General features: G+C 41.3%; 1 protein-coding gene across 1 annotated transcript in view; it reads left to right on the top strand.

The window, feature by feature from the left end:
* LOC121445555 (glypican-3) overlaps window positions 1-27,272 on the top strand; it is a gene marked incomplete at its 3' end in the record, with an annotated part of 312,437 nt that overhangs the window by 19,826 nt on the left and 265,339 nt on the right. The window contains exon 2 of the mRNA XM_041647665.1: window positions 10,796-10,957. Within this exon, the coding sequence (XP_041503599.1) occupies window positions 10,796-10,957 (162 nt within the window). The remainder of the gene's footprint in view (window positions 1-10,795; window positions 10,958-27,272) is intronic.

Here is a 27,272-nt window from a genome sequence, read left to right as displayed (position 1 = left end):
TTTCTATCCTAGGGAAAGAGGAGAGCTCTAATAGAGGGTGCAGATTATTTACAGTGGCTGAGAATGTAATTACAAGGTGCAATGGCTTGAAACTGAAATGTAGGTTAGCCATTAGAGCTGGGAGAAGCATCGTCACAGTAAGGACAATTGGGCATTGGAAAGATTTGCCTGAGAGCTGGGGAAATAGCATCTCCAGAGATGCTAAGGAGTAGGGCAGGGGTAATGTGAAGAAAACCCAAACTCTGTGTTGGGCTCAGGTCCAGACTCATGGGCAGCTTTCATTACTGCCCGGCTTCCTTCCTGATTATTTAATTGCTAATTTCTTGAAAGAGAGTTTTCTTCCCATGTATTCAAAACACACCTAATTTGTTAAGCATAAGATGAGAAATGCCTTTGAGCAGCGAGAATGAGGCATTTGGATTGCTCTCAACAGCCTCCTGTCTGGTTTTGTGCAGTACGGGCCTACAGCTGAGGCAGGGCTGTTGCTGCCTTTGTTCCCCTTCTGCAAGGCTGCTAAGTCCTTATAGGATGTAGCTATTGCAGTTAACGATAACTAGATTCTCTTTACTACGTTATAGTAGTATTATATATCTTAGCGTGAGCTTAAATCAAAGTTGGTTTTGGTCCGTGTTCCATGTTCATCTTTTACTTCTCTTTTGATACAGCCCTTTCCAGGTCCTCAGACACTCCCTTTCCTTACCTCCTTTTCATTGGTGGAGGAAGGTCCCAAAGAAACCCTTTAATCTTCCAGAATCAAGGTCTTATTTCAGGAGCATTGCACGTAGAGACAGCACTCGCTGAAATAAGTGGCACACTCCTGGCAGAACATACTCGGGAGGCAACATCTAGATGACCTCAGGCTGATGCTTTTCTGTGAGGTAGAAGGGAAGATGGCGATTGTGTCCTAGGGCTGCCACAACATGTTGCCTCAAATTTGCTGTTTAAAACCTTGCGCTTTTCCTCCCTAACAGTTCTGGTGGTCAGAAACCCCCAAAGAAGGCATCACACAGAGTTGCCTTTGTAAAAGATACTGGGGAAGGAATCCATCCTTGCCTCTTTGAGCTTTTGGTGACCTCTTTTCTGTGACTATATACCTTCCTTCTCTGCCTCCATCTTCCCATGGCCTTCTCTTGCTATGTCTTTCTTTTATGTGTCTTCGCATAGATGCCTGCCATTGGATTTAGGCTCCACTGAGAAAATCAAGAATGACCTCATCTTCGCAATCATAATTATGCCTTCAAAGTCCTCTTTTTCAGATCAGGTCACTGTGCCAAGTTCTGGGAGTTAGGCATAGACCTATCTTTTTAGGAGATAGCATTCCATGTTCTGTAGACGTGAGTTTTCTGGGGTCCCTGAAGCACACCATCTTATTTATGGGACTCCTCTGCTCAAAGGGAGTTTGTTCAAGGAACGATTAAAGTGGGTTGTCAAATGTCAGGGGTTTCCCAAGAGGGATGTGCATGGTACCTGCTGTTAACCCATTTTCACACAATTAAACTGAGGACATGGGGAGTGAAAAAGAAGTCATTCTGGATCAAAAGAAAAGAGTTTTGAAACACAACAGGCTACCATGTTATTCAGTATAGATTTTGTCTTATGACTGGATATTTTTTTTCCCTTGAAAAGTCTATTTTCTTTCCTAAACACTTTAGCCACAGGAAAGCAATTATTGCTCATTACCCACCTGAAAGGCCTTTTCACGGGATCTGTGGGATCAAGGTGATGGTGCACTTTCAGCAAGCTGCAGCTTTCCACCTCTCCTTTGTGATTTGCTGAAATACTAGCAACAGGGAGATTTGGGAGCCAGAAACATCCGTAAAACAAAAGGCTGCCTTTTTCGGTTGAGGTTCAAAATTCTAGCTATGGCTTGCATACAAAGTGATTAATATAGCTCGTGCTGATGTGTTCTTCCCTGTAGAGATGCTTTCCTACTTGCTCATGACAAAAGGACCAGTTGTGGCATCCCTGGCTATGGAACATCTCTCCTGTGATGGGAGAACTTGGGTGTGTCAGTGAGTATGCGCATGGCCCTCAGGGAAGTATAAAGAGAAGGAAGAGACTTGAAAGATCACTTGCCACTACAGAGTTGCTTCTGTGGTCTCTGATTCTGCCATTCAGACTTTGTTTGAATGTCTCAAGAGACAGGAGTTTCATCATTGCCTGTTCATAAATTCAGTATTCAGCATGTGAGTGTACCATATGCCAGGCTCCATGCCAGAGGGTTTCAAAATGTGGGTCGAGACCCCCTTGCCATGGAAGGGCAGCTTGCCTAAGTCACCGGTGATTTCGCAACAGAGCAGATGATGGCACTTGCTTCTGGTTGCAAAAGAATCCCCTCCCCACCGTGAGATTTCATATAGAAGGCAGGGCTGGGCCCTGAGGTTGAGACTAGGATATTGAAATTCCCCCTATCACTCTGGTTTTCACATTTGAAGATTGCATCTCAAAAATTAAAAGAAAAATTATCCATCTTCTGAAAGACAGGATCTCAGCTACTTATCTGTATAGAATAATAATTAGGGAGTCACTAGGGGAGATGGGGAAATTACCTTAGCTCAGTCCCTCTGGAAGAAATCTAACTAAAAGAATATTCTGCATCCCAATTCCAGAGAGGCTGCCCCTGTGTTACAGTACAACTCTGACTTTGTTCTCCAATTCAGTTTTCTTTTTATTAGGGGATTTCCTATTGATGATCATGATGATGACGATGATGATGATGACGATGATGATGATGACGATGATGGTGATGTGTGTGTGTGTGTGTGTGTGTGTGTGTGTGTGTGTGTGTGTGTGTGATGAATCCTTCCATCATTGCTAAATTTATTCTAGTGTTATCAATGAGTCTGACCTACTTCTGTACAACAGAAGTCTCTGGAAGTTCTGGCATTGCCTTCAAGTGAAAGCAAGGGGCCTCCAGCCCAAACCACAATCAGCCCCTTGAGATAAGATGAGTCAGTCAAAGGTCTTTCCCTTAAGGAACTTACACCCAGAGAAGGCAGACGAATATAACTATGAGTCAGGTTAGAATGTGAGAAGTATCAATAAAAGATGGAGCACGTCATGAAAATTCAAAGGTCTGAAAACTTTGGGAGTCTGTCTCTTTCTGTTCCCAAGAACATTCTACTGTGGGAAGCCAATCAGAAGACAACTGGGGTGATGGCACAGCAGCAAGCATATGTAACCCCTCAACTTGTCTTTCTTTTCTAGTCTTGCTAGGCTTCTTGGGGTGCCAAATATTCCACCTACTTATCAGTCCTCATACCCATGCTTCATTTTTTTTTTGGAAAATTTGAAAGAAATAGAATGATTTGACCAGAAACGGACTGTTGAAATTTCTTTGACACTTAGGTGAAGAAGGATCTAGCCTCAGGAAGTTCACATTGGAGGTTGTCATCTTTGAAGGGAAAAGAGGAGAGGTGATGAGGCAGGACTGGGAAGGGGAGAATCAGAAACAGTTAAAACGCAGAAGCAGGAGCTGGAGAGATGGCTCAGCGGTTGAGAGTACATGAAGAGGACCGCAGTTCAGTTCCCAGAACATGTCAGATGGCTGACAGCCAACTGTTAACTCCAGCTCCAGGGAAATCTCACGCCCCCTTCTGGCCTTCATGGGCACTGCACTCATTCATACAAACCCCCTCTGCCACATATATGAAATTAGAAAAAATAAGAAATTCTGCAAAGCACAATCTGTAAGGATATCATATTTGAGGGTAGCAGATAAAGATGAACTAAGATACCTAGAGCGATCAGAGATCTAATTAGAAACCCTTAGAAGAACTTATGAACTCTAGGAGAGAGACCATGTTTTGCACATCGTAGAATTCCTCGTATTAGGTATGGTCCTTGGCACAGAGTTGGCATTCAATGAATATTGAGTGAATGAGTTGCTCAACAGGTTTTTGGGCTGACTATAATCAATGAATTTGTATTTCCAGAGTGTGTGTCTACTGTTGCTTGGGGATGTGGTCCAGAAAGGAGCACTTTGTGCAGAGGGCGTGTGCATGTGCAGAGATCTGGGGGTTTAACTTTTAACAGGGTATGAAATGATAGGCAGTTAGTTGGCAGTTGGCAGTACAGATAAAGGTAATTCATCCTTTAATTCTGAAGCTGAGAGAATGGCTTATCTCTAGGGTTGCTTTAAACCCCCAGTACTCCAGTGTTGTAGCGACATTTTGGCCTGCCTTTTATGGAAGATGAGTCTATGGTGGCCCCAGGCATAGTCTTTGATTTAAAGTCTGAGCTCCTGATATCCAGGTGCACCCTTTACAAGGTCATGTTCTTTCAGGCCAAATAACCTTCTGCTGGATTCCCTAAGATCATTTCTTTATCAGCAATGATCACTTTCCCCTCTGGTTTCAAATGCAACCATTTCTTTCATCTGTATTCCTGGCTTGATTAGTGAGAAATTAATGAGCATGTAAGATTTGATTTAGATAATGATTAATTAGGGGAAAGGTGCCATTCTAATAGCAAGTCACTATTATATGCCAAGGAAATTAGTTAATATTTTTGGATGGCAAATTGACTTGTCCTTTGTTAAAAAACAACCTTTTAAAATGCCTGATATTTTTTTTTGTAATTTTAATGAATATGTGTTATTTTCCCTACAAGTCATCAAGTAACTGGTTTTATATCATTAAATTCTTTTGTCTAATATTACCTCAATGATAATTTCTTATTTTCAGCACAGTGTACCTTTGTTAGGGAAAAACCCACTGTTCATAAAGCAGACCTTGACAATGAAATGTGTCAAATCATTGTACATACTCGCATATCTATGGAAAAAATTTCAATTTTCATTGTTACTGAGCCCTGACGCTTCCTTTTTTTCCTGCTGCTGTTTCAATATACCGTATCTGCTCTCAGAGAAGTATAAGGATCAAGGTCAACATGGATATTCTGTTCTTTAGGTGCTTTCTAATATATTTTTGACAATTTTTTGTCATTAGTTAAAATGGTAGTCTAGTAAAATAACCAACATATAGAACATAATAAAGGTAATTTGAGAGTGGGGGCCTGGAAGTGACCCTGATGGCTTACTCCATCCATTTCTTGGTTGCAGGCTGTATGAGTAACCGTCCTAAACAGCACCCTTCATCATATTGTATCCCTGCTTGAGAACTTCCAGTTGTCCATCATTGCCTCTGGGGTTAAGACAATAAGTCTTGGCCTGCATTCAAAGGTCCTCCGAATCTGGGCTCATCTTTCCTGATAAGCTAACTATACCCTAGATTGCAGCCTATCTCTGAGCAAGCTGGCCCGTCTACTCACCGAGGACCAAATACATATCACCCACTGGCCTCTCTAAATGCTTTCCATCTTGGGCATTTTCTTTGACCCCTCCCCACAGGGTGTCTGATGAGCAGTCCCTTACCTAGGAACTATTGTCTTACTACATATTTTCAAAACCACCACTGTTGATGCATAATTTGTAAACAATAAAGTACACCCATTTCAAGTAACGAGTTTTGACAAATATGTACAAACACTTGTAACCACTGATTCAGCTAAAATATAGAATATTTTCATCACTTTAGAAAATGAAGTGCATATTTTGTCACATAACCACGGAGCAAGTTAACTATTCTCTCGTTATTTTTGGGGGTGTGAAAGTCTGGTCTCCACATGAACACATGAATTTAGTTTTTTTTTATTTGTTTAATTTGAATTCACACTTATTGAAGGTTTACTCTGTACCAAGAAGGCTAAGATATTTATTCTATAAAACAGAGCATATCGGTAATCCCATTTTAAAGGTAAGGGCAAGAAAGCATGCAGAGGTCGTGTAAGCCACTCTGGCGTGCACAGCTGGCAAGTGGCAATGACTGGCCCCTAAGCAGCTTGACCGGTGGCTCAATAAGTGCTTTGCTTTCTCCTGCTGATTACTGCTTTCTATAGCGCTGGCTTCCTGTCTTGGCATAAAATCTAATCGAATAATAGAAGTGACACATTTAAACGACCTCATGCGCACTGTCAACTTTCTGCTTTTAATTATGGAAAGGGTCCTAGCCTGGAGGAGAGTTTCTGAGTTTGGTAAGCACAGGGACTACTTTACTGCCTTGGTGGAGGTGGGAGAAAGGAAATTGGAGGCAGGCTAAAATGGCAGGTCTTTACGTGGAGGCAACAGAGAGCAAGAGATGAGCCCAATGGGAAGACAGGAAGGTGGAGCCACAGGCATCCATGCCTGGAGATATCATCAGATGTAGGTATGTAAGCAGAGCAGCATTTGAAGAGGGTTTCCATGGGGACTATCTGTGGTTAACTTCTGGAAAAGGAGTACCAGGGAAAGATGCACAAATTGGGGACACATGCATATAACCCCCACAAAAGATAAAGCTGCTATGCCTCAAATAGCCCCTTTAAGTTGTAGGATCCCAAACTGCATCCCATGTGCAAGAAATACTTAATGTCATTTATTTATTTGTTTATTTATTTATTTTTGTTTTTTGAGACTGGATTTCTCTGTGTAGCAGCCCTGGCTGTCCCAGAACTCGCTCTGTAGACCAGGCTGGCCTCTAACCTGCAGAGATTTGCCTGCCTCTGCCTCCCAAGTGCTGGGATTAAAGGCGTGCACTCCCACCACCCAGCAAAATAATTTTAAATGTGTGCTACAAAGTTCCTTCAAATGAAACATGTATTTGTGTATAGTCAAGATGCTGGGAAATTGATTTTTATGGTATTTTCCCAGGATCAAAGTTAATTCCACAGATGTAAAGCTTTCAGGGTCCTCTCCACTCCCCTGAGTTTTAAATATAGGCAGACACATGGTTCGTGATAGTTCTCTCAGCCTACAGCGCTCATTAATTCAATAGTATGCACATCACTTGAATGAGATCGCCGAGGCATTCCAAAGAAAATGGAGTTGTTCGCTGCTCTTCAACAATTTATAATGTAGGAGACTAGAGTTATAGTGTGAAGGTAGTTTTTAATCCTTCAAAATACATGGAAGTTAGTAACCCTGTAATTATTTTTAGTTATTAGTATTTTTAATTTATTCCTTTTTGAGCATTTGTGAATGAAAGTAATTAAGTCTCCCCAAATTGACCGCCCCTGGCTTATTGGAACAGTGAAGTGCTAAGTCTTTGCTTATTGTCACACCACGATGTGCTGTTTGTCACTCTTTCCATTCGCAGGTGAATTTCCTTCTTTACATAAAAGCTATGTGAGTAGCCCTCTCTCAAAGTGGAGTCCAAAGTTCATTTTCTGTCTATTAAAAGGGGTTCTTTCCCGTTAACCTTTTGTTCCTCATATGATTAAAGAAAGCTTCCCTATATTAAATATATGCTATTCTGTGTTTTTAAAAAATTTGTTTATTCAGCCAGTGGCAGTGGCACACACCTTTAACCCCAGCACTTGGGAGGCAGAGGCAGGAGGATCGCTGAGTCTGAGGCCAGCCTGGTCTACAGACTATAGCACAGGGCTATACAGAGAGACCCTGTCTTGGAAAAAACAACAAAAATATTTATTCTATGTGTATGGATATTTTTGCTTGCATGTTTGGGTACCACATGCATGTGGTACCCAGGATGAACAGAAGAGGGTTTGGAGCCTCTGAAATTGAAGTTATCAGATAGTTGCAAGCCTCCATGTGAGTGCTGGCAATTGAACCTGGGGTTTCTGGAAGGGCAGTCAGTGCTCTTAATTGCTAAGCCACCTACCCAGCACCTTTACTGTCTTTTGTTGGTTGCATCTTATTTCTTCAGTTGATTTTTTGTCTTTTGCCCTTACAAGTGTGTAGAGTCCTCAGTATATCTCCTTAGCCATTTGCTCTAGCATTTCCTTTCTATTTACCCCATTGAGGATTCAGTTCCTAGAGTAACATTTTATTTGGCTGATGAGGAGTCCCTCTAAATTTCTTCTCTATTCCTATCTGTTTTGTTACTTTCTAGCAAACGCTCATGGCACTGGAATGGTTACATTTCAGTACTGTTCACTGAGGCATGAGTGGTGCTCCTATGTTGAATTTTTCAGGAGAATTTTTTTGAGCTTGTCTATGAGTTATAGGAAATTTATTTACAAAAAAATTATTTTTCCATTTTGTATGCCTTTCCTTTGTTAGGAAATCCTGAATTCTTATCATTTATGAGTGTTTTTATTTTTTAAGCCTATTGACAACTCTTAGCCCCTATGATAAATTTTTCTGATTTACTGATTAACCAGGCAGTAATAATTGAGACAGAAAGTAAATTTGCTATATACACACTTATATTTGGGTATAATATTTACTTAACATCTTCATGACATTTGGCATCTTTCCTAAAATGCTTTCATTTGAGGTTTTCTTCCATTTCAGAGTGCTAGCTAGCCTGGTGAGATGAGGAGGGCTTCCAATAGTGGGACTTGACCAAGCTGTACAGTGTAGCGCTCATAAGTACCTGTGAGGATGATCACATTTATGCCCACACAAGCAGGTGTCACCATAGCTTAGAATCATTCTTGAACTTCTACAGATACCTTGAACAACATTTTGTTATAAGATCATAGCGACATAGCACTTTCTAAAGGAAACGATTCAATGCTGTCATCTGATCCCTCCTCTACCCAGTGCTAGTGGAAATGGGTGCAGTACTAACAGCCAGCCTCCCTGCGGAAATACCTAGCCGTTCTGCAAAACTAGAAGTGATCTCCAAAGCAAATTTAGAAAAAAGCATGACTGTGTTTCTAACTATTAATTTTATGAACTTGGGTAAGTACAGAAAGTTTAAGCACACATGACATAGGCATTGCTTTACCCAGAAAGTAAATCAACTCTTTTTTTTTAATTTTAAATTTATTTATTTATTAAGGATTTCTGCCTCCTCCCCGCAACCGCTTCCCATTTCCCTCCCCCTCCCCCGATCAAGTCCCCCTCCCTCAACTGCTCGAAGAGCAATCAGGGTTCCCTGCCCTGTGGGAAGCCCAAGGACCGCCCACCTCTATCCATGTCTAGTAAGGTGAGCATCCAAACTGCCTAGGCTCCCACAAAGCCAGTACGTGCAGTAGGATCAAAAACCCACTGCGATTGTTCTTGAGTTCTCAGTATTCCTCATTGTCCGCTATGTTCAGCTAGTCCGGATTTATCCCAGGGTTTTTCAGACCTAGGCCAGCTGGCCTTGGTGAGTTCCCAATAGAACATCCCCATTGTCTCAGTGTGTGGGTGCACCCCTCGTGGTCCTGAGTTCCTTGCTCGTGCTCCGTCTCCTTCTGCTCCTGAGTAAATCAACTCTTGTTATATGATCAGGGACTTGGTATACGGGAAGATTTACTATATAGAGTTCCTTTTCCCCACATTTATTTGTGTGTTCCAGCCAACCTTGTTGACATTTAGATTAGCCACTCTTCCCAAAGGGGCTCTTTCCCTTCCTGGTCCAGTAGACTGCATCATTTTCCACTCCTAGAATAGTATAAGGTGTTATAATTTCGTGTAGAAAGAACACAGCTACAACTAGCCCTGCTTTCTTTCCTTTTTATTTCCTTCTAGTACTCTAAACTGTGGTGCTGGATTGGGTTCGCTGTCATGTCTGATCTGCTCTCTCTAGTACACTTGTTAGCTCTTCCCTTGGGTAAAGGAAAGTGAGGAGCTTGGAGTCAATATCTCGGATCAGTAGTGATGACACGAGAGATATAAGATAATGAATTTCATTCTGAAATTAAGAAAACTTCGACATGTGCATTAACGCCACGGTCAGCTACAATTACTGTGAAATAACCTGGTGTACTAAAAAGTCACCTTTCTGCTAGCTTAGGACTACCTAGTCTCCCTCCCTTTGTTAAGTTTAAAAAGTTACCTAAAATATCTGAGAGTGCTTTATTGAACTTTACTTTCCATAGGACCTTACTGGACATGGGCAGAAGTTACTATATATATATGCACACACACATTTTATCATCCTTATGTTGCTTTGTTACACTTACTTTCTAGCACTAGAGATGTATCTCTCTTAATCCATTTAGACGATGAGGTTTTGTGGGCAGGGACAATATTGTACCTCCAGCATGTAGTACAGTGCCTGGCACATAAATAGTATGTTAGATTGGGTCACTGGAAAAGCAGATGCCAATTAAATGGACAAGCATCTAAGGCAGTATTGATATTTATGTCTTTTCATATAGCACTTATATTCACCCAGCATGACATTTGTTTCTATTTTCCTGTGGCTGTTTGTTGTCCTCAAGACTATAAACACCATGAGGGCAAGTCTGTGGTTTGTGTGCTCTTCATTCATTGTGACTGGCATTTAATAGGAACCAAATAAGTATTTATGGACTCTTGATAGACTTTTGGTTACAGCTACAGCAAAACTTTAATATGGTTTCGATGTTTTGATTATTTTTTCTGAACAGCACGTTTAGGCTGGCCAGACATCTATTTCATTTGGAATCATAATTGGGATCTTAAAAAATTGTCTTTGATTGTGTTCATATTCATAAATAACAATCAGGAAAAAATAAATGAGAAGAATGAAGATTGATATTTTAAAAGACAAATTAAATGTTGGTGTTCAATAGTGTGTGTTTGGTGCTGCTATAAATTATTTTCTGTAGAATTTATGAGTCAGATCTCAGCAATTAACTGACAGCTATTCAAAAGGAATTAACTAGGAGGGAAATTGGATGAATTGAGACAAACAATATACTCGAGACCTACTGTATTTAAAGAGAAATGTGAAAATGTGTTTTGTCCTGTTTATTTGTGTGTGTGCACGCGCATACATACATGTGTGTAATGTTTGATATATATATATATATATATATATATATATATATATATATATATATACTGATTACTGAAACATGAATACCTTGTTTGTTTCAGGATCAGATTTGCAAGTATGTCTCCCCAAGGGCCCAACATGCTGCTCAAGAAAGATGGAAGAAAAATACCAACTTACAGCACGGCTGAACATGGAACAGCTGCTCCAGTCTGCGAGTATTGAGCTCAAGTTCTTAATTATTCAGAATGCTGCGATTTTCCAAGGTGAGTTTGGGGGGTCATTTTTGATATACTGCTCAATGGTATCATTATTTGGGTGCTTGGCTTTCAAATGCTAAGTATAACTTATAAATAACCATTCCAGTATGCATGCTTGATAGAAAAGCATCCCAGCGAGAGATCCTGGATAAGGAAACACGCGGTTTTTAAACAAATTTCATTTTAATCTTTGAAAAAGTGGATAGTATTAAAAATCATTGTCCAAGGACATTTTGTTTGCCTGTATGTAAAAGACATAAATCACTGCTGAAAAAGTCAGTGATAATTTTCTCAGTTAGAACGTAAGACTTGTTTGCAACCACCACCACCACCACCACCACCACCACCACCACCACCACCACCACCACCACCACCACCACCACCACCACCACCACCATCCACCTACCCACCCACCCGCCCTCCTCATTAATTCCAAGGCCAGCTTTCTTCAGGGGCGAGTCAGATACCATAGAACATATATGAACTCCTTCTGACCACTAGGACCATCTCCATTTGAGAGGGAGAATCTGGCTTGTTGGCCAACCATTTTCCAATTTGTGTGAGTGGTTACCTCTCTTCTCCTTGTGAATGTCGATTCTTAACCACGCTCCTCTCTGCACTGTGAAAGGATGGGCAGCAAATGATGTCATCTTTAGTCATTTGCAAGGAAATGACTGCAGCACAGGGTGGACTCCTTCGGACTGAGGACCAGCTGGAGGTGACGGCAGTGGTAGTGACAACAAGAAGCCTTTACAGTCTACCATGTGTCTTTAAGCCATTGGCCTCTTTCATTTCATTTAGTTCCCACAACGTATCTATGAGTGGTCTTTGCTACCTCCATTTTAGAGATGAAGACCCAAGACCAGGATGGTTAGTTAATTTGCCAAGGCCACACACCTAAAATAAATGGCGAAGGCAAGATTTGAACCCAGAGTGCCTGGTTTTAAAAAGTCCTTGATTTTTATCCTCTGATTTAGGCTACCTCTTGTGACTAGGAAAATTGCTTGTGGATATGGAGACTTTCTTCTATCCCTTCTTTAAAGGGCATGTGTGTATGTGGGGGGGGGTTGTGTGTGGGTAGACACTTGGTAGTGTGTGTGTGTGCACATGTGTGTGCGTGTGTGGAGGCCAGAGGGCAATGCTGTGCATCTTCTATCACTCTCCATTTTGAGTTTTTTGAATGAGGGCCTCTTGGTTAATGTGAACTTCGCCAATTTGGCTAGGCTGGCCAGCCCATGAGTTTTAGAGATTCCCCCTTGGCTAGTCTCCATCCCCAGTAATAGAGTTTCAGGCCCCCACTGCTACACCTGACTTTTTATGTGGGTGCTGGGGATCTGAACTCCTTATTTTACCAGCTAAGCTATGTCCTTAACCCCCGTCCAATCAATATAAATTAAGCATACTGAATCAGCAGCTACCTTCCTGTTAAGGTAGCCTCGGGGTCAGATATAATACTTCTGGCTACTTGGCATTCTAAAGCTTTCAGATTGATGGCACCTTTGTCAGAATTAACCTCTTTGAATTATAAGGCGGGCCAATTATACCTTAGTTTAGGCATCAAAATGAAGTCCTCAGTATTAGCTAAAATGTTGTTCACGACAGTTTCTTGTGTCTAAGCCTCAGGGGATATCAATGGTAGGTTCATTATATAAAGTACGATCCGAAAGCATGAAATGTTTGTTAACCTATTTATGCAGCAAGACTCTGGTGAAGCATTTGTTACCAACAATTTAGTGATAGAATGAATAATTCAGGCCAGGTTTAAAAATACATGCACCATTCATGTACCTTTTAGATTGGTTTTGGAGGTGATAGACTGGTTGCAAGTGGGGTGACAAGAGGATTGGGATGAAGTGGACAGGCGAAGCTTAGTCTTTGAGGCATGAAGGTACTTGGTTGCAATGGAACCATAGTGATTTATTTCACTCCTAGAATAACCAAGGCTCCATATGTCGCCTTTCGTCCTTTGCCTGCTGAGATAGGATGGCAGGCTGATGACACTGGAATTCCAGGCTGCGGAGCAGCTGCTACCGCTGTCCATGTGAGGGCCTTTGTTGTCGGAGTTCATGTACCTGTCCAGTCTTGCACTTTGCATATTGTGTTTTATGGAGCTGGAACAGCGTGAGACGGAGTATGAAAATAAGTTCTGGCCGTGTTTGATTGGATGCGAGCCCAGGTACGGCTGCTCTAGTATGGGAGCTGAATATTAGTCAGATGAGCAGGGAGTAGGAAGCGGAGGCAATACCTGCTGCTGATGTTCTCTCCGTCTCTCTCATGAGCACACACACCCACACAGAAGTCCGTGTGTGTGAACATGCTAATTTATTTCTAGAATTGCAGGGACAGGCAGAAGAACAACTCTACAAAATGGCATGGAGACAGCTCAATGATGCCAACTTCATTGTGCTTCCAATCTTGTCACCGTATCTACTCCTTCTTTATCTCTTCAATCTGCTTTTATTTTTGTTTTAAGCATGCCTCACTTACCAAAAAAAAAAAAAAAAAACACAAGAAAAAATCAACCACAATCATAGACCTCGAGTCATTTGTGTTATGCTTGGAGAAGCATTGACCACAAATCCTTTCTGTGACAAACATTTTGAAGAGAGGAGGCTTCAAACAAGGGATCAGTAAAAGACAATTGCTATGAAATCTGGGCATCTATTTCCTTTTTTAAAAAATAACTATTTATTATTCCCATGAATTGGGATTGAAGGGCACAATTGTTTTTGCACTAAACTAAACATCCCAGTAGACCAAATTATTGAGAAAATTGCTCTGCTACTCCGTTTGTTTGAAATTTATGTGGTAGCTTTGGTGAGCTATTTTCTCCACCACGTGAAGTTGGAGAAAGCTTATCTTCCTCATGGCCGAGGTTCCCAATCTCTTTAGGAGTCCTTCAGTAGCACTCACTGGGGAGATGTGAGCAGTGAGAGCTCGCTGCGGATACGTGCACAGTTCTCTAAGCAGTCCTTACTACCTCCATTTGGATTTTATGTCTTCGATTGCAGGAAGCCTTTGCCCTCCTAAATGAGCCTGGGGCCCTTGGCTACAGTGGTTGGAGTGCTCTAATGCTAATGCTGTTTTGATAATGATTGAAGCATTAAAGAAAGTTGTTCTTTATCCTCAATCTTTGCATTGCCTCGTTTCCTAAATTTAATTTACTTAGATGTGCTTAGGAAAATGGGGCAGCACAATCGGTTTTTGTTTCTGCTTAATTAATTCTTTTTGAGGAACTCCACTGAAAGTACATTTTCCCTTTTCTTTTTCTCTTTCCTCTCCCTTCCTTTATAATAACGAGGATAAAGATAATGGTGAGGATTTAGTAAGTGCCTATTGTATGATGCTTACTTTTACACAATTATCTCATTTAATATTCCTAGCAACCCTATGGGGCCTGTACGGTAATCACTCATTTATATTGATAGGGAAACTCTATGGTACCACAATGTCTCCCAAGCTGTCTGTCCTATGACCTGGGTCTCCTGGCTCTTTGTTCACTGGAGGCAAAACAAAACTTAGAACTGATGGGACATAATGGTCCTCATGAAGGAAAAGGAGAGGGCAACCTGAAATCCCATCTTTACACTTCCTCATCTTCACGTTTAGAGCTCCGTTTCCGTTTGTGGAACTTCACTGTGGCTTTCAGTCTTATCCTACCAGGAAACATTTGGGCACATGTCCAGGGTTTTTCTCAACAATGAATGATTCAGGTCTTTCCCAAGGTGCCGGTGATGGAGGGAGAACAGACTCTTCAGAATGCATCGGCCCTTTGCTTTTACTGGAAGTTGACGCTCCCACAACTTGAACTCTTGTTCAGAGAGAAAACTGTGGTTAAGGGGCAAACATCTCTGCATAAAGGCACCATGGAGCTTCTCTTTATGAAATTAGCTCATCTGAGAGCTCCCAGGCTCCTTGCTTGGAGCTAATATTCTTATTCATGCAGTCTTTATAAGCTTGGTTTTCTGACTTTCTGGCTAGAACTAGATGAGCGTTGGAAGAGTGCTATGTGGAGGCGCATGTGCACAGTATGAGCAACAAGTAACAGTGGAGGCATAGGTGTGCCCTAAGTAACTTACCTGACGGCAGTTAGGGGCGTTCGTGGAGGGACATAGACCTACCTGCTTCAGTAGCCCCGACCGTATAGCAGGTCCTGTAGTTAGTGTTCATATTGATGATTGTGACTCAATATGGGAAGGTCAAATTTTGTTCATTCTTTTTTCTTTTTGGGTTTCTGAGACAGAGTTTCTCTGTGTAACAGCCCTGGCTGTCCTGGAACTCACTTTGTAGGCCAGGCTGACCTCAGACTCAGAGATACTCCTGCCTCTGCCTCCTGAGTGCTGGGATTAAAGGCATACACCACCACTGCCCAGTTCTCATTCTCCTTTTCTTAATATTTACATCTTAAAAGGCTTTAATTTTTTTTTTTTACTTAAGAATACTGGAAGAATGCTGAATTCAGAGCAGTCAGGTGGCTCAGTTGCTATGAGTGCTTGTCACCAGGCCTCATGGGACACAATTGGTAGAAGGCAGGAACCAATTTCTGGAAGTTCTCTGACCTACACACATGCATGTGCGCACACATAAATGCAGTAAAAAGATTTTTTTTAAAAGAAGGAATCCTGTTTCAGAAAATCCAGTCTAATATGAGATCTGCATTAATAGTTTCATGGCTGAGGGGAGATTATTTGGACTGGATTATCCTTCATTGCCATGTTTTTAAAATGGCGCTAAAACTTCTAGTCACAGACATAATGTGTGTGAAAATGTCTTACAGGCAATAAATCACTATATACATACCTTGTGGAGAGAGCTCCTTTCTGTTGACTCTTCTAGCCCAGGTAGTGCCCAAGAAAGATGAAGGATGTTGACCTATGTGACACTGGACCTCATCATGTGCTTGAGCAACTTCTGTCACTTACGATGGTAGAGATGCAGCTGGCTCCAGTGTGGCGGACCCTTTAAAAAGGGCATGTGCCTTAGGAGCTCTTGCATGTATGAAGCTCTGCTCTTTGAAATTTCAGTACTGCCAAGAACAATTGCTTTTTCAGCTTCTCAAAGTGTCTCTTCTGGATGGTGTGTGTGTGTGTGTGTGAGAGAGAGAGAGAGAGAGAGAGAGAGAGACAGACAGACAGACAGACAGACAGAGACAGACAGAGAGAGACAGAGAGACTTGACTACTATTAAGATTTTGTTTTTATGTTTGAGCGTGTTTGTATGTGTTTTTGTGTTATTTTGGATGGCTTATTTTTCACATAAACATGTTACTAGTTCCGAGCAGGTGTACTGTGTTTAAGAAGAGTGTGTTGGGGAGGTCAGAGGCCAACCCATTTCCCTTCGTCAGTTGCTCCACCTGACTTTTTTTAAACGGAGTCAGTCTGTTTCAGCCTGGCGCTTGCCATTTCAACTGCACTGCCTTTCCATCTAGGCTGTGAGCTCCATCTGCCTCTCCATACTAGTGCCGAGGTTACAAACACACTCTGCCACTCCAGGTTTGTACGTGGTGCTGGAGATCTGAACTCAGCTCCTTGCCCTTTCGCAGTAAGCACTTCCCTAGGGAGCCATCTCCTGACCCTCAGGCTACACTTGCATTGTAGTCTCTATTATGACAGAGGAAGCAAATGAAGGTGTAAGTCTAGTAGTTAACTCACCAGGTTGGAAGGTCTGCTCTCTTCTACCTGCTTACCGTGGAGGAACTAGATAGAAAAGAATGCCTTTGAATGGGAGGAGGGCAGTGTTTCTTTGCTGTGTCTGTTGCCTTCTGCCTGGCTTTCTGTTTTCATCTACTGTTGGCCGTTCCTGCCCTCTTTCCTGTCTGAGTCCCATCTCTTCTACTCCTCCTAACTAAAATTGACCTTGGTTAAAGCACCCTTTTCTCCATCAACTCTGAGAGATTTCTCCAGTCATTTCTGCTTTAAGTAACTGTTTGGGGGATGTCATTTAAGCAGATATTTTATTTATTTATTTATTTTTTTAAACTTCACAGTTAATATGTGACAAAATAATTGCTTGAATGTTGATAAACATGTTTTTGTGATTCAATCATTTGTTAATTTAGGTTTTTGTAATGTGGGGAATTTAAGTGAGGACTGAGCGATTTTTCTCCATTTCACAATGTCCCCCTCTCTTACGTTTCCCTGCTTGGGCTGTGTCCCACTGAGTCTGAAACTCATAATTGCTGGCCACCCTCTCACAGCCCTTTCTTTGTTGAAAACAGTATGCCTGAGAGAATAATTACATTGATGTCTAATCGGAACTTAATTCATTTGTTGGCACTAAATAGAATAACATTCAATTGAATAGGAGAATTTTAGGAACACAAACCCTGACCATGAGTGAGGTTATATATCCTCAAAAATGTCAATTATTAATCAGTCCACTCATCTGTGCAGCAAAGCTCGGCTAATCCCATTATAAAAGGGGAAATTTCTCATCAGAGCACAGAAGGTGCTGGCTTTAATTAGAGGACTTTTATGGCTGGGGCTCAAAGAAGTATTTTGGTTACAAAGTATTTTTTTTAATGCGATTCTTTTAATTATTAGGGCTATTGGACAAACAACTGGAACTGAGGGTTTAAAGTCGTTCAGTTTGAGCCTCAGAACTTTTGGATTCCATTTGGTTTTTAAATTGCTGTGGCTTTAGCTGAGCCGGAGCTGGGGGAGTTGCAAACCTTTCCTATGGCCTCGTATTGATTTAGGAAAGTCAGTCATTAGGCTGAAAACTGTTTAATAAAAAGAGCTTAGAAAAATGACTCAGTGTGCACGCCAGGGCTATTCTAAGAGCACCAATGAGGTGAGAGGATTATGCAGATGAACTTTTACCCCACTCAGGGCCCCCCATTTAGCAGCACCCCTTGCTCGGTCACCACTGCCCACCTTCATCACTAGCATGCCCTACAAAACAAATCAAGGACACTTTTCCTGCCTTCTAGAAGCTTCCAGGAAGGCTCTTCCTCTGCCTAAAGGGATTGCTCCCCACCCTTCCCCCACATTGGGCTTTGCTTACTTTCTTAAAACATATGTTGCTTTTCCTCCTTTTTCTGTCTCACTGCGTTGCCGCCGTACTTGATATGGGAGTAATGAAGCATCTGTTTGAGAGATTTCAATTCTCCTGACAGTCGAATGGAGGGAAAAACAATTTTCTTCTAAGCTGGAAGTGGTAATGTCAAAATTAAAAACACTTTTCCTGTGGACTGTGAAGTGCTTCCAGGACTCAGGTACTGCTCCTTTCTCCCTCAGCCCACCTTATCTTGTCCCATCTTTGCCACACCCATGTTTCCTCAGGGTTCAGTTGTCTCCTCCATCCTCAGGCATCTTTGCACTTCAGTTCCAGGCTCTGGGAGTTCCCAGCTAGAATGCCAGCAAAGGTCCCGCTGAGTCCTCTCTCCTGCATCTCCTTCGCTCCCAGCTTCTGCAGTGCAGTGTGGTGATTGTGGACACAGCCTCTGGGCCAGGTCAGCTGGGCCCAGATTATTCTGGGTGTGGATAAGTAAGCTGATGTGGGGGAAACAGAGAATTTCAGGGTCGCCAGGAACTTCCTTTATAAAACCTGCGCTGAACGAGTCCGTGAAAGAAGAAGGGAAACTTTCCTGCTCTGTATTTATCTCCTTGAAGCCTCATATCAAGCCCTTGCAGTTGGCAGCGTGTTAGTTTCATTTTGCTTCTGAGGAAGTGGAGGCTTAGAGAAATTACGGGTCCAAAGAGGCATAGCGAAAACATGGCGAAGAGGAATCTGACCAGGAAGGGCCGCTCCAGAGGCACTTGCTCTTAAGTGCGGTTTTAGCTAGCCTCCCTCTATTTTGTTTTAGTTAGCCTCCCTCTATTTTGCTTCATGGTTATGGGCAGTCACTTCAGTTCTAACTTTCTCCCTTTCCAGGGAAATCTATCCCATTTTGTTAGAAAACTTGCTAAGCAGTAGCTAGCATGTCCAAAGAAAGGCAAGTATCAAGAGGGAGTCAGATATTAAAATGGCCACATACCTACCTTCAGACAGTTCAAAACTCCCAAAGCAAGACATTTGTACTTGGTTAACATGACTATACAGCACTCTTAGAGTGATGCTGCATGAAATACACTTAGAGTTTTTATAACAAGTTGGACTGGATCCATATTTGCTGGGGCTCAAACTTTCTACAGTTTTAGTGACTCTTTTTTTTTAATTTTAAATTTATTTATTTATTAAGGATTTCTGCCTCCTCCCCGCCACCGCCTCCCATTTCCCTCCCCCTCCCCCGATCAAGTCCCCCTCCCTCATCAGCTCGAAGAGCAATCAGGGTTCCCTGCCCTGTGGGAAGTCCAAGGACCGCCCACCTCCATCCAGGTAGTGACTCTTTTCTTAAGAAAAGGACATTAAGGCAGTGACACAAGCCTTTAATCCTAGTACTTGGGAGACAGAGGGAGGTGGATCTTTGAGTTTGAGGCCAGCCTCGTCCATAGAGCAAGTTCCAGGACAGTCAGGGCTATACAGAGAAACCCAGTCTTCAAAAACCAAAAACCAAAACCTTGTGGCTCTTCTGGAAGTGGGCGTGCCAAGGTGAGTTCCTATAGCTCATTAGCATCATAGGAAATCTGCCTTCTTTGGGTTTAGGAAAAAAAATGATTTCAACTAGTGGCTGGATCTTTTTGATTGGGGTTGGGGAAAGTTGCCATTGTGAATCCCTTCTACAGATGTGGCTTTTAACCGAAGACAACAGCAAGTGAGGGAGTTAGGCAGATCAGTAGCATCTCTTTCTCAGTTAAACCCAAATGGTCAGCCATCTCTTAGATGCTTTTCTTCCTGCACTTGCTGGCTAACCTCGTCATCCATCACTGGTCCTTCTCTTTTGAGAGTGGGGGTAGGGCTAGTGTGCCAAGCATGTGCTTTTACTTTAGGTAGGCCGCAGTCTCAAAGTCCAGCTCTGCGATAACTCTTTGCAACCCAGGGGAAATCTTTGCCCTCTGAACCATTGAAGAAGAAGGGTTGTGAGGTGAAAGCTGTTAGGGGCTCAGCCCTGTGCTAGCCATTGCCCCAGATCCTAGTGATTACCAACTCACTCCTTGTAGCTGGGTTTCAGTGAGCCCGATGATAGCTGTTGTTGTCTCACTCTGTCTTGTATGTTGACATTTCTAAACCCAAGTCTGTATGGAACACCCTGCTTTCACTACAATGAATGGCAAAGATCTCCCAGTGCACATTTTGTAATGCTTTGAAAGCTTTGATATAAGTAAAATGAGCAGAGGATTATAGGTTGGTATGTTAGAGCATTTTATGTTCATTTAGTTTGCTTCTTGTAAGACTTTGTGAATCTCTCTCTCTCTCTCTTTCTGCCCCCTCCCCTGTGTGTGTGCGTGTTCATGTATTTAAGACTGTACATCTGCGATTTTCAAATGGTCCCCTGGTGGTCTGAAGGAGTCTCGCATAGCCTCTGGATCATTATACCCAGCAAGGGGAATAAATTGTCTGACTTCTGTTAGGTTGTATTAGGAGAAGAAAAATAGTATGATTATCATATTTCTCTTCTTTCTGGTCTTGAGAAAGTGGAGTGTAATCAGTGGAGAAACCAAGGTCCACTCAAACCACTTCCCCTTCTAGGAAGTTGTAGACTTCCTCCATAGAACTTTTCAAGTTCTCGGTGTATGTATGGTTATTGGATGAATTCACATTTTCATTGGTAGGAAATGAGTTTTCTATGAGGAGGGCAAGCATCTATCTACCTTGGAAGCACTGCACCTTTAGGTGAGATAGGGATTGTGTGGATATGGGCACATGCAAAATTACACAGCATTGTGAGAACCAGATTTCTAATGCTTTCTCTTCCCTGGACACCAACACCACTCTAGCCAAACCACAGTGTTAGAAACAGTCAGCAGCAGCATTTACTTCTAAGTTTTCAAGATAATCGCACGTAACTACCTATGAGTCTGGGTTGATGCCTTTCCAAACAACATGAAATACCTTAGGCTCCTCTGAGCTCCTCTCTCTGCTTCTGGCCTCTCCACTCCCAGGTTTGCTGGTTAGATTTTCTTATAGTCTGACCTGCTCTCACTTCGCAGATTGCTGTGAACCAACTCCATGCCACAGGTTTGTGCCTTAAGACTGATAACCTGTGAGAATGGTGACATGTGCCAGCTCACCCAAATGTTCTCTTGTGTGTCCTACCACATAAGGGAAAAGAAACTAACCTTTCTTAAATGTCTTCGAGTGCATCAAGTAGACATATTTGCTTGTAGCCACACCTTTTCAGCATCCCTTCACAAAGGCATGATTAAGGCCTATGAAGAAAAGAAACCCAAGAGGGTATGGTCACTTAGGCAAGGTAACTCCATGTTGAATTTTAAATTTCCTGTTGTTTTCCTGTATTGCAATGTTCTCTCTCTCAACAAGGTTAGACTACGCGCATGACCTTACCTTTGCTTACGTTGAGTTTTAGATTTCATGTTAGGTTAGAAAACAGTATGATGGAACGTGCAGGCTTTACAGTTAAAGCCCTCACAAATTCATACACTCTTTCATTCCTCACTCATCACACACATTTTTGCAAAGTAAGCATAATGATTAGGGCCTCATAGAACTGTGAAAATGAAGCATCCATGATGTCAAGGGCAGCTACTCCTTTGCTTGTTATATAGTAGGTCCTCAATAAATGCAAACCACTGATGAAGAAAAGTGGTCTCATTCTGCATCACAACTGTTCATATTACAATATGTAGTACTTCCTTGGTCAATTCTGTTAAATGGGAGTTTTACTTAGGTGTAAGAATTGACCACATATTGAGGGGATAATGATTGACTCAAGAAGAAAAAAGATGCATCAGGTAAATAAATAGTGAACAAAATTGTAGTGAGTAATAATTAATTTGTCAAATTATCTTTAAATAAAATGTCACTGTTCATAAAGAAATCAACAATTTCAGTTGGAAGTATTCTTATTTACCTCTTATGGCAGATTTCCAGAAACCAGAGGATTATTTAATGTTGCTCATGACAGTGATGCCTTGAAAGTATTAAAGTTTATTCAATTACTTGATTTTTTAAAAAGAGGTTATTGCACTGTCTTACATAAGGCCATTTCCATGCACAAACGTCATGTGTTTGAGCGTATTTCCTCCAGACTATTCTATATATACTCCATTTTCGTGCCCCTACCATTAGTCAGTTCCCTTTGTTTTCTTATGCAGTTTTGCTTTTACTTTCATGGCATTGTCTCTATATGTATGATTTTTAAATGTCTTTATAAAATCTATGACCCACACATGAAAGAAAACACAAGGTATTTTTTTTTTCTGACACCAACTTAATTTGGCTAATATGATTTGTATCATCTTGGGGTGTTTACCCAGAAGATGCCAACTCAACACATCACCAGAGAGCCTCTTTAAAAAACTAATTTCTGCTGGGCAGTAGTGGTGCACACCGTTAATTACAGCACTTGGGAGGCAGAGTTAGGTGGAGCTCTGTGAGTTCAAGGCCCACCCTGGTCTACAAGTGAGCTCTAGAACAGCCAGAGCTGTTACACAGAAAAACCCTGTCTTGAACTCCCCAAATTTTTTCTATTACACAAATAGGTACATTATGTTTTATTATATAAATAAGAGCCCACAAAGAAACAAAAAACTGAAAAATAAAAGGACCCAGATTCTATCTGTTGGATATTGACCACTAGTAATGTTTTGGTATCTTATAAACCCTTTAGTTCGTATTACATGGCTGTATTATATATACATACATGCACACAGACACACACACATATGCATATATGTTTATTTATATAGAATATCAATATAAAGTTATATATAATAGTAATTAATACAAGTAAAATAGATACATATTAATATAGGATATATTTTTCCAAATGGATTATATTGCTTTTTAGGTAATATATTAATAGTATCTTTTCATGTCAATAGTGTATTTTATAGTACACAATAAATATTGAGTTTGCATTCAGCTAACATGAATAAGACAAGTAATGCCCACCTACCATCTAACTAAACATTAATTCATGTACTTAATTATTTCTTCAGGATAAATTCCTGGAGCTAAAAATTTTAGAACAGAGACAATATAGTTTTTTAAGTTTATTACATCTAGTATATAAAGTTGATTCATATTTTCACTTACACTAGTCCTGTCTAGGTGTCCATTTTCCTAACCATACGTACTTGCCACTTTATAGTAACTCAGTTAGGATGAAAAAAATAGTGCCCTTTGGTCTTTAGGGAAACTTGTGGGTCATTTGTCCTTTCACTGTGCATTTCTTATTGTTTCAACATTTAAAATTAGGTATTCATTGTTCTTATTACATGCCATTTATTTTCCTATTGATTTTCACAAGCTATTTATATATGCAGGATATCAACCCATTTTATATATTGTAAGTTTGTTTTGCTGATTTGATAATTCAGTTTTTCATTCTTTGCAAATGTGTCAAATTCTCTCAGTTAAATGCAACAATGTCCTTGTTTTCTAATGTATTCTTTCCCTAACAATGTTAGCCTCAGCATGAATCAAATTCATACGCTTTTTCCTACCAGCTCTGGGTAAGTAATGTAACATTTTTTTTAAAATATGAAGACTGAAGCCTCTGATCTGCCAACCTGCCTGAGCTTTTGAAGATTAAAAGAGGTAATGTATATGAATTGAGCCTGATGTGGGGGTACCTGCCTGAAATCCAAGCACTTGGGATGCCAAGGAAGGAGGGTCACAGTTTGGAGGCCAGCTTGGGGTGCATAGTGAGTCGGGGGAAATTCTGAGCTATATAAGAACCTATCTCAATAAAAAATACTTGGAAAGATTTATTATAGTTATTTGATTGTTTCCTGATTCTGGTTGTCAGTTGTAATGAGCCCATAGTCACTCTACTGACAACAGTGTTTACCTGCCTTTCCCCTGGATTGCAAATCTTTTCGGGCATTGTAATAGGAAGTACTTTGGGTATGTAGATAAATACACCACAGCCTGTGCCTCGGGATTTGGATTGGTGCTTGGTGGGTATTAAAATACCCTTTGGGATCAGTCTTTTAGTCTAGTGTAGACTCTAAACATCCTTCCCACATCCCCATACCATAGGCCCCAAAGCCACTCTTTGATGATCTCTACATGTTTCTTTCTACACGTCTCTGCCCCTCAAAGTACCTATTTTTGTTTAACAGCACTAGGTGAGGGAAAAATCCCAAATCCTTCTATCTACACTTCCATTCTTTGGGAACTGGGAAAACAGTACTCTTTCTAGCAACTAACATTTGAAAAAGATAGGCTGGCCTATCAGATATATCAGTGACTTTGCATTGCTTTGTGGTCCAAACTCTGTCTGGGAAGAGTTGTTTATTGTAACAGGACCACAGCTCTCCCTGTCTTAAATGGCAGATCTAAAAGAATATCAGAGAGGCAGGGAAATAATTAAAGTATCTTGTGCATCAAACTAATCGTTAGTGGAGGAACCGAGTCTCTTCTTTCCCGCCATGTCTACCCGATGCTTGAGATAAAGAACTTAAATGATACATATAGCACGGCAAATGTAGCCATGAGGGTTTTGGTTTTGATTCGAAGGGAAGACAGTGTATGTTGGAAGAAATTAGGCCTCTGAAGGTCATGGGCCTCTGGGAAGTTGATAAGATTAGACATTTGAACGCATCTGGTCTCTGAATTGAAGGAAAAATAAAGTAAAGTAAGCTTACTCAGTCTTCCCCGTACTCCACTTGAATAATCTCCCTAACAGTAATATTACCACTAGGTATTGTTTTTCCCTTCCTATAGATGTGGAAACCGGGCCGAGCCCACATCATCAGTAAAGTGACAGCATCAGGTGTGGAACTTCCAAGTCATTGACCTTTTCATTGAGCTGCACTGTCCCCCTCAGAGTTACAAGATACAGTAAGAGCCCACAAGTCATCCAAATGATCTTATGGTCTTTGAGAAATAGAAAGAAATAGAAGTTAGGAGATTGTACAGTAATAGTGAAAGAAACAAAACACCCCAGGAATAGCCCCAAACTTTTATTTGGCAGGAGGCTTCAAATTCCATTGACGTGAAACAGTTCTCTGTAGGGACCTACTAGGGTGCATTAATGGTACCCAGAGTATTCTATAGCAGCATGACCAGCCTTTCCTATTGCCTCATAAAGCATCGTGCACACACCCTTCTGAGTTCATTTTAGTACTTTTCAGCCTGACATTTAAAGGGGCTGCTACCCTGACAAATACAATCTGGCCAGATGTTTGTATTTTGCACTACATTTAATTTCTTCCTGCCAAAGATTTAGACTTCTTTCCCCTCCCCCCTGATAAAGATCAGGGGAAATTGTCTGGTATTTACAAAATCCCATCCAGGCGTATCTGTTACAATGTTCACTTAACAAAGTTTATTAGATTATTAGGACTTTAAACCCTTGGGCTCTTTCGTTATTGAAATAAAAAAAAAAAAGAAAGAAAGAAAACCCAAACATCTTCAACAAATTTAAGTGGTATAATTAGACCCTGGACTTGTCTTACAGGCATTTTAGAATTATGAAAATGATTTAACTAGCGTTTGCTTCCTGAGAAACTTGCTGAGTTTGACAGGGATGAAAGGAAAGCTTTGGGCCTGGGCCCTAATGGGGAAAGTGATATGTGGAACTGAAAGGAATTTGCTCAAGTCCTACGGAGAAATGACTCCCATAAGTAGTTAGTCGTATCACACAGGGCCTCCATTTCATGGCCCAGTTAAAACCCAGGCACCCCATTGACAGACGAGTACACGGCTCTGCCAGTCCCTTGCTCATGAAGTCTGCTTTGACTCAACAGTTCCCTAGCTCCTTTAAACGCTCCATTTTTTTTGCCTGCATACATTAAACTAGACATATAAAAGGAGGCAGTAATAGAAAGGTTCCAGAAGTCTAGGGTCTTATCAGTTGTGATTTCTAGACATCACAGCTTTCCTCCAGGGATTTCAATGTGCTTTGCATGTAGCCACATTTTTGCAAGCCTTGCCAATAGAAAGCTGGGGATGCTGTTGCTGTTTTCTTCGCTGGATGAGTGTGGACATGGGAGGGTTTGAGATGGCGGTGTGACCTAGTCCACATACAGCGCCGATGGCTAAATTGGGAATTGAGCTAGCTAATAGAATGCGGTGGGAGAAGGAAGCTAGAAGAAAATCAGTGCAACTGCCCTTGTTTGTTGTAAATGGGGTGGGGGAGTTGCGCATTCGGGCACTCCAGTTCTGGAAAGTGAACTTTGGAGAGAGGAGAGGGCTGTTTGGAGAGGAGGCACAGCAGTGCTCTTTCTCTAGGCCCAACTGAGCAGTTTCTTTCATTGCGTATTTTCTCGGTTTGGGCACATTGTTAAAGCGCAGTGCTCCTGAGATGATGTTAGAGTATGCCTCACAATTAATCCCGCCCATATTTAGGCCTTTTCTTCTGATTTTTAAAGGTGGTCAGAGCTTTTTATATAAAGACTAGAGGAGTGCAAACATATGTCTGTACATTAAATATCTAGTTAAGAAATGCCGAGGTAGCACAAGTGAACTCCAAACAGGAGGGTAAATATTTCGTAAAAATTAACGAGGTAGAGTGAACTCTCATTAACTCAGGCTTCATTCATTTGAATATTGTGGTAATTTGACCTGGACTGAAGTTAACTTTCCTCACATTTATGAAGAAAGCATCTGCTAAACGCATTAATGGTATATATAAGCTTGCAGGAGGGCATGTTTAACTTGCTTGAAGGACTTGAGCAAAGCCATTAATTGGGGCTGCTAATTGCAAAGTCTTGTTTAGCAAAGCAAACCTTATAGAATTTCAACTTGGAAACGCTTTTATTAGCCATGAGTCTGAGTTACTTTAGGTATGGAAAAATAATAAAAAGTAGGTAATGGCTTCTGGAATAAACTGCCCTGGTCTCGATTCATGTTATCTATTTAATCTTGCCAATCCTCAATTCCCTTATCTCTAAAATGGGGAGAGGAAACGACTGTGTGGCTGTTGGGAGAAGTAAATGAGAGGATCCTTTGAAAACTTAACTCAGACGAAGGGTGCCTAGTGTATAGTAAGTGCTCAATTAATGTTAGCTGTTGCTTAGTTTTAGAAAATTATTGTAAATTGCACCCCACTAGTTAGACGTTCTTTCACTTATCAACACAGATTACCGAAGAGCTACAGAAAATATCCTATTGGTAATCTTTTCTTCGCACTCTTCCTTCCTGCAGCAGATGAAACACGGGACTTTGTACATGCTAGGGAAGTGCTGAACCACTGAGCTACACTGCACCAGTCTTAGCATCCTGTTTCTTGAGTTGACTGTTCTTTAATGTGAGTGAGATACCACCTGTAAACAGTAGCTGAATTAGCCTACCCGACACCAAAAAGGAT

Source organism: Microtus oregoni, unplaced genomic scaffold (genome assembly GCF_018167655.1).
Source record: "Microtus oregoni isolate MIOR12 unplaced genomic scaffold, Mior012 000205F_ref0000001, whole genome shotgun sequence".
In the NCBI taxonomy this organism is placed as follows: Eukaryota; Metazoa; Chordata; class Mammalia; order Rodentia; family Cricetidae; genus Microtus; species Microtus oregoni.
The sequence above is the reverse complement of the archived record's forward strand: the minus strand, read 5'-3'. Positions and strand labels throughout refer to the sequence as shown.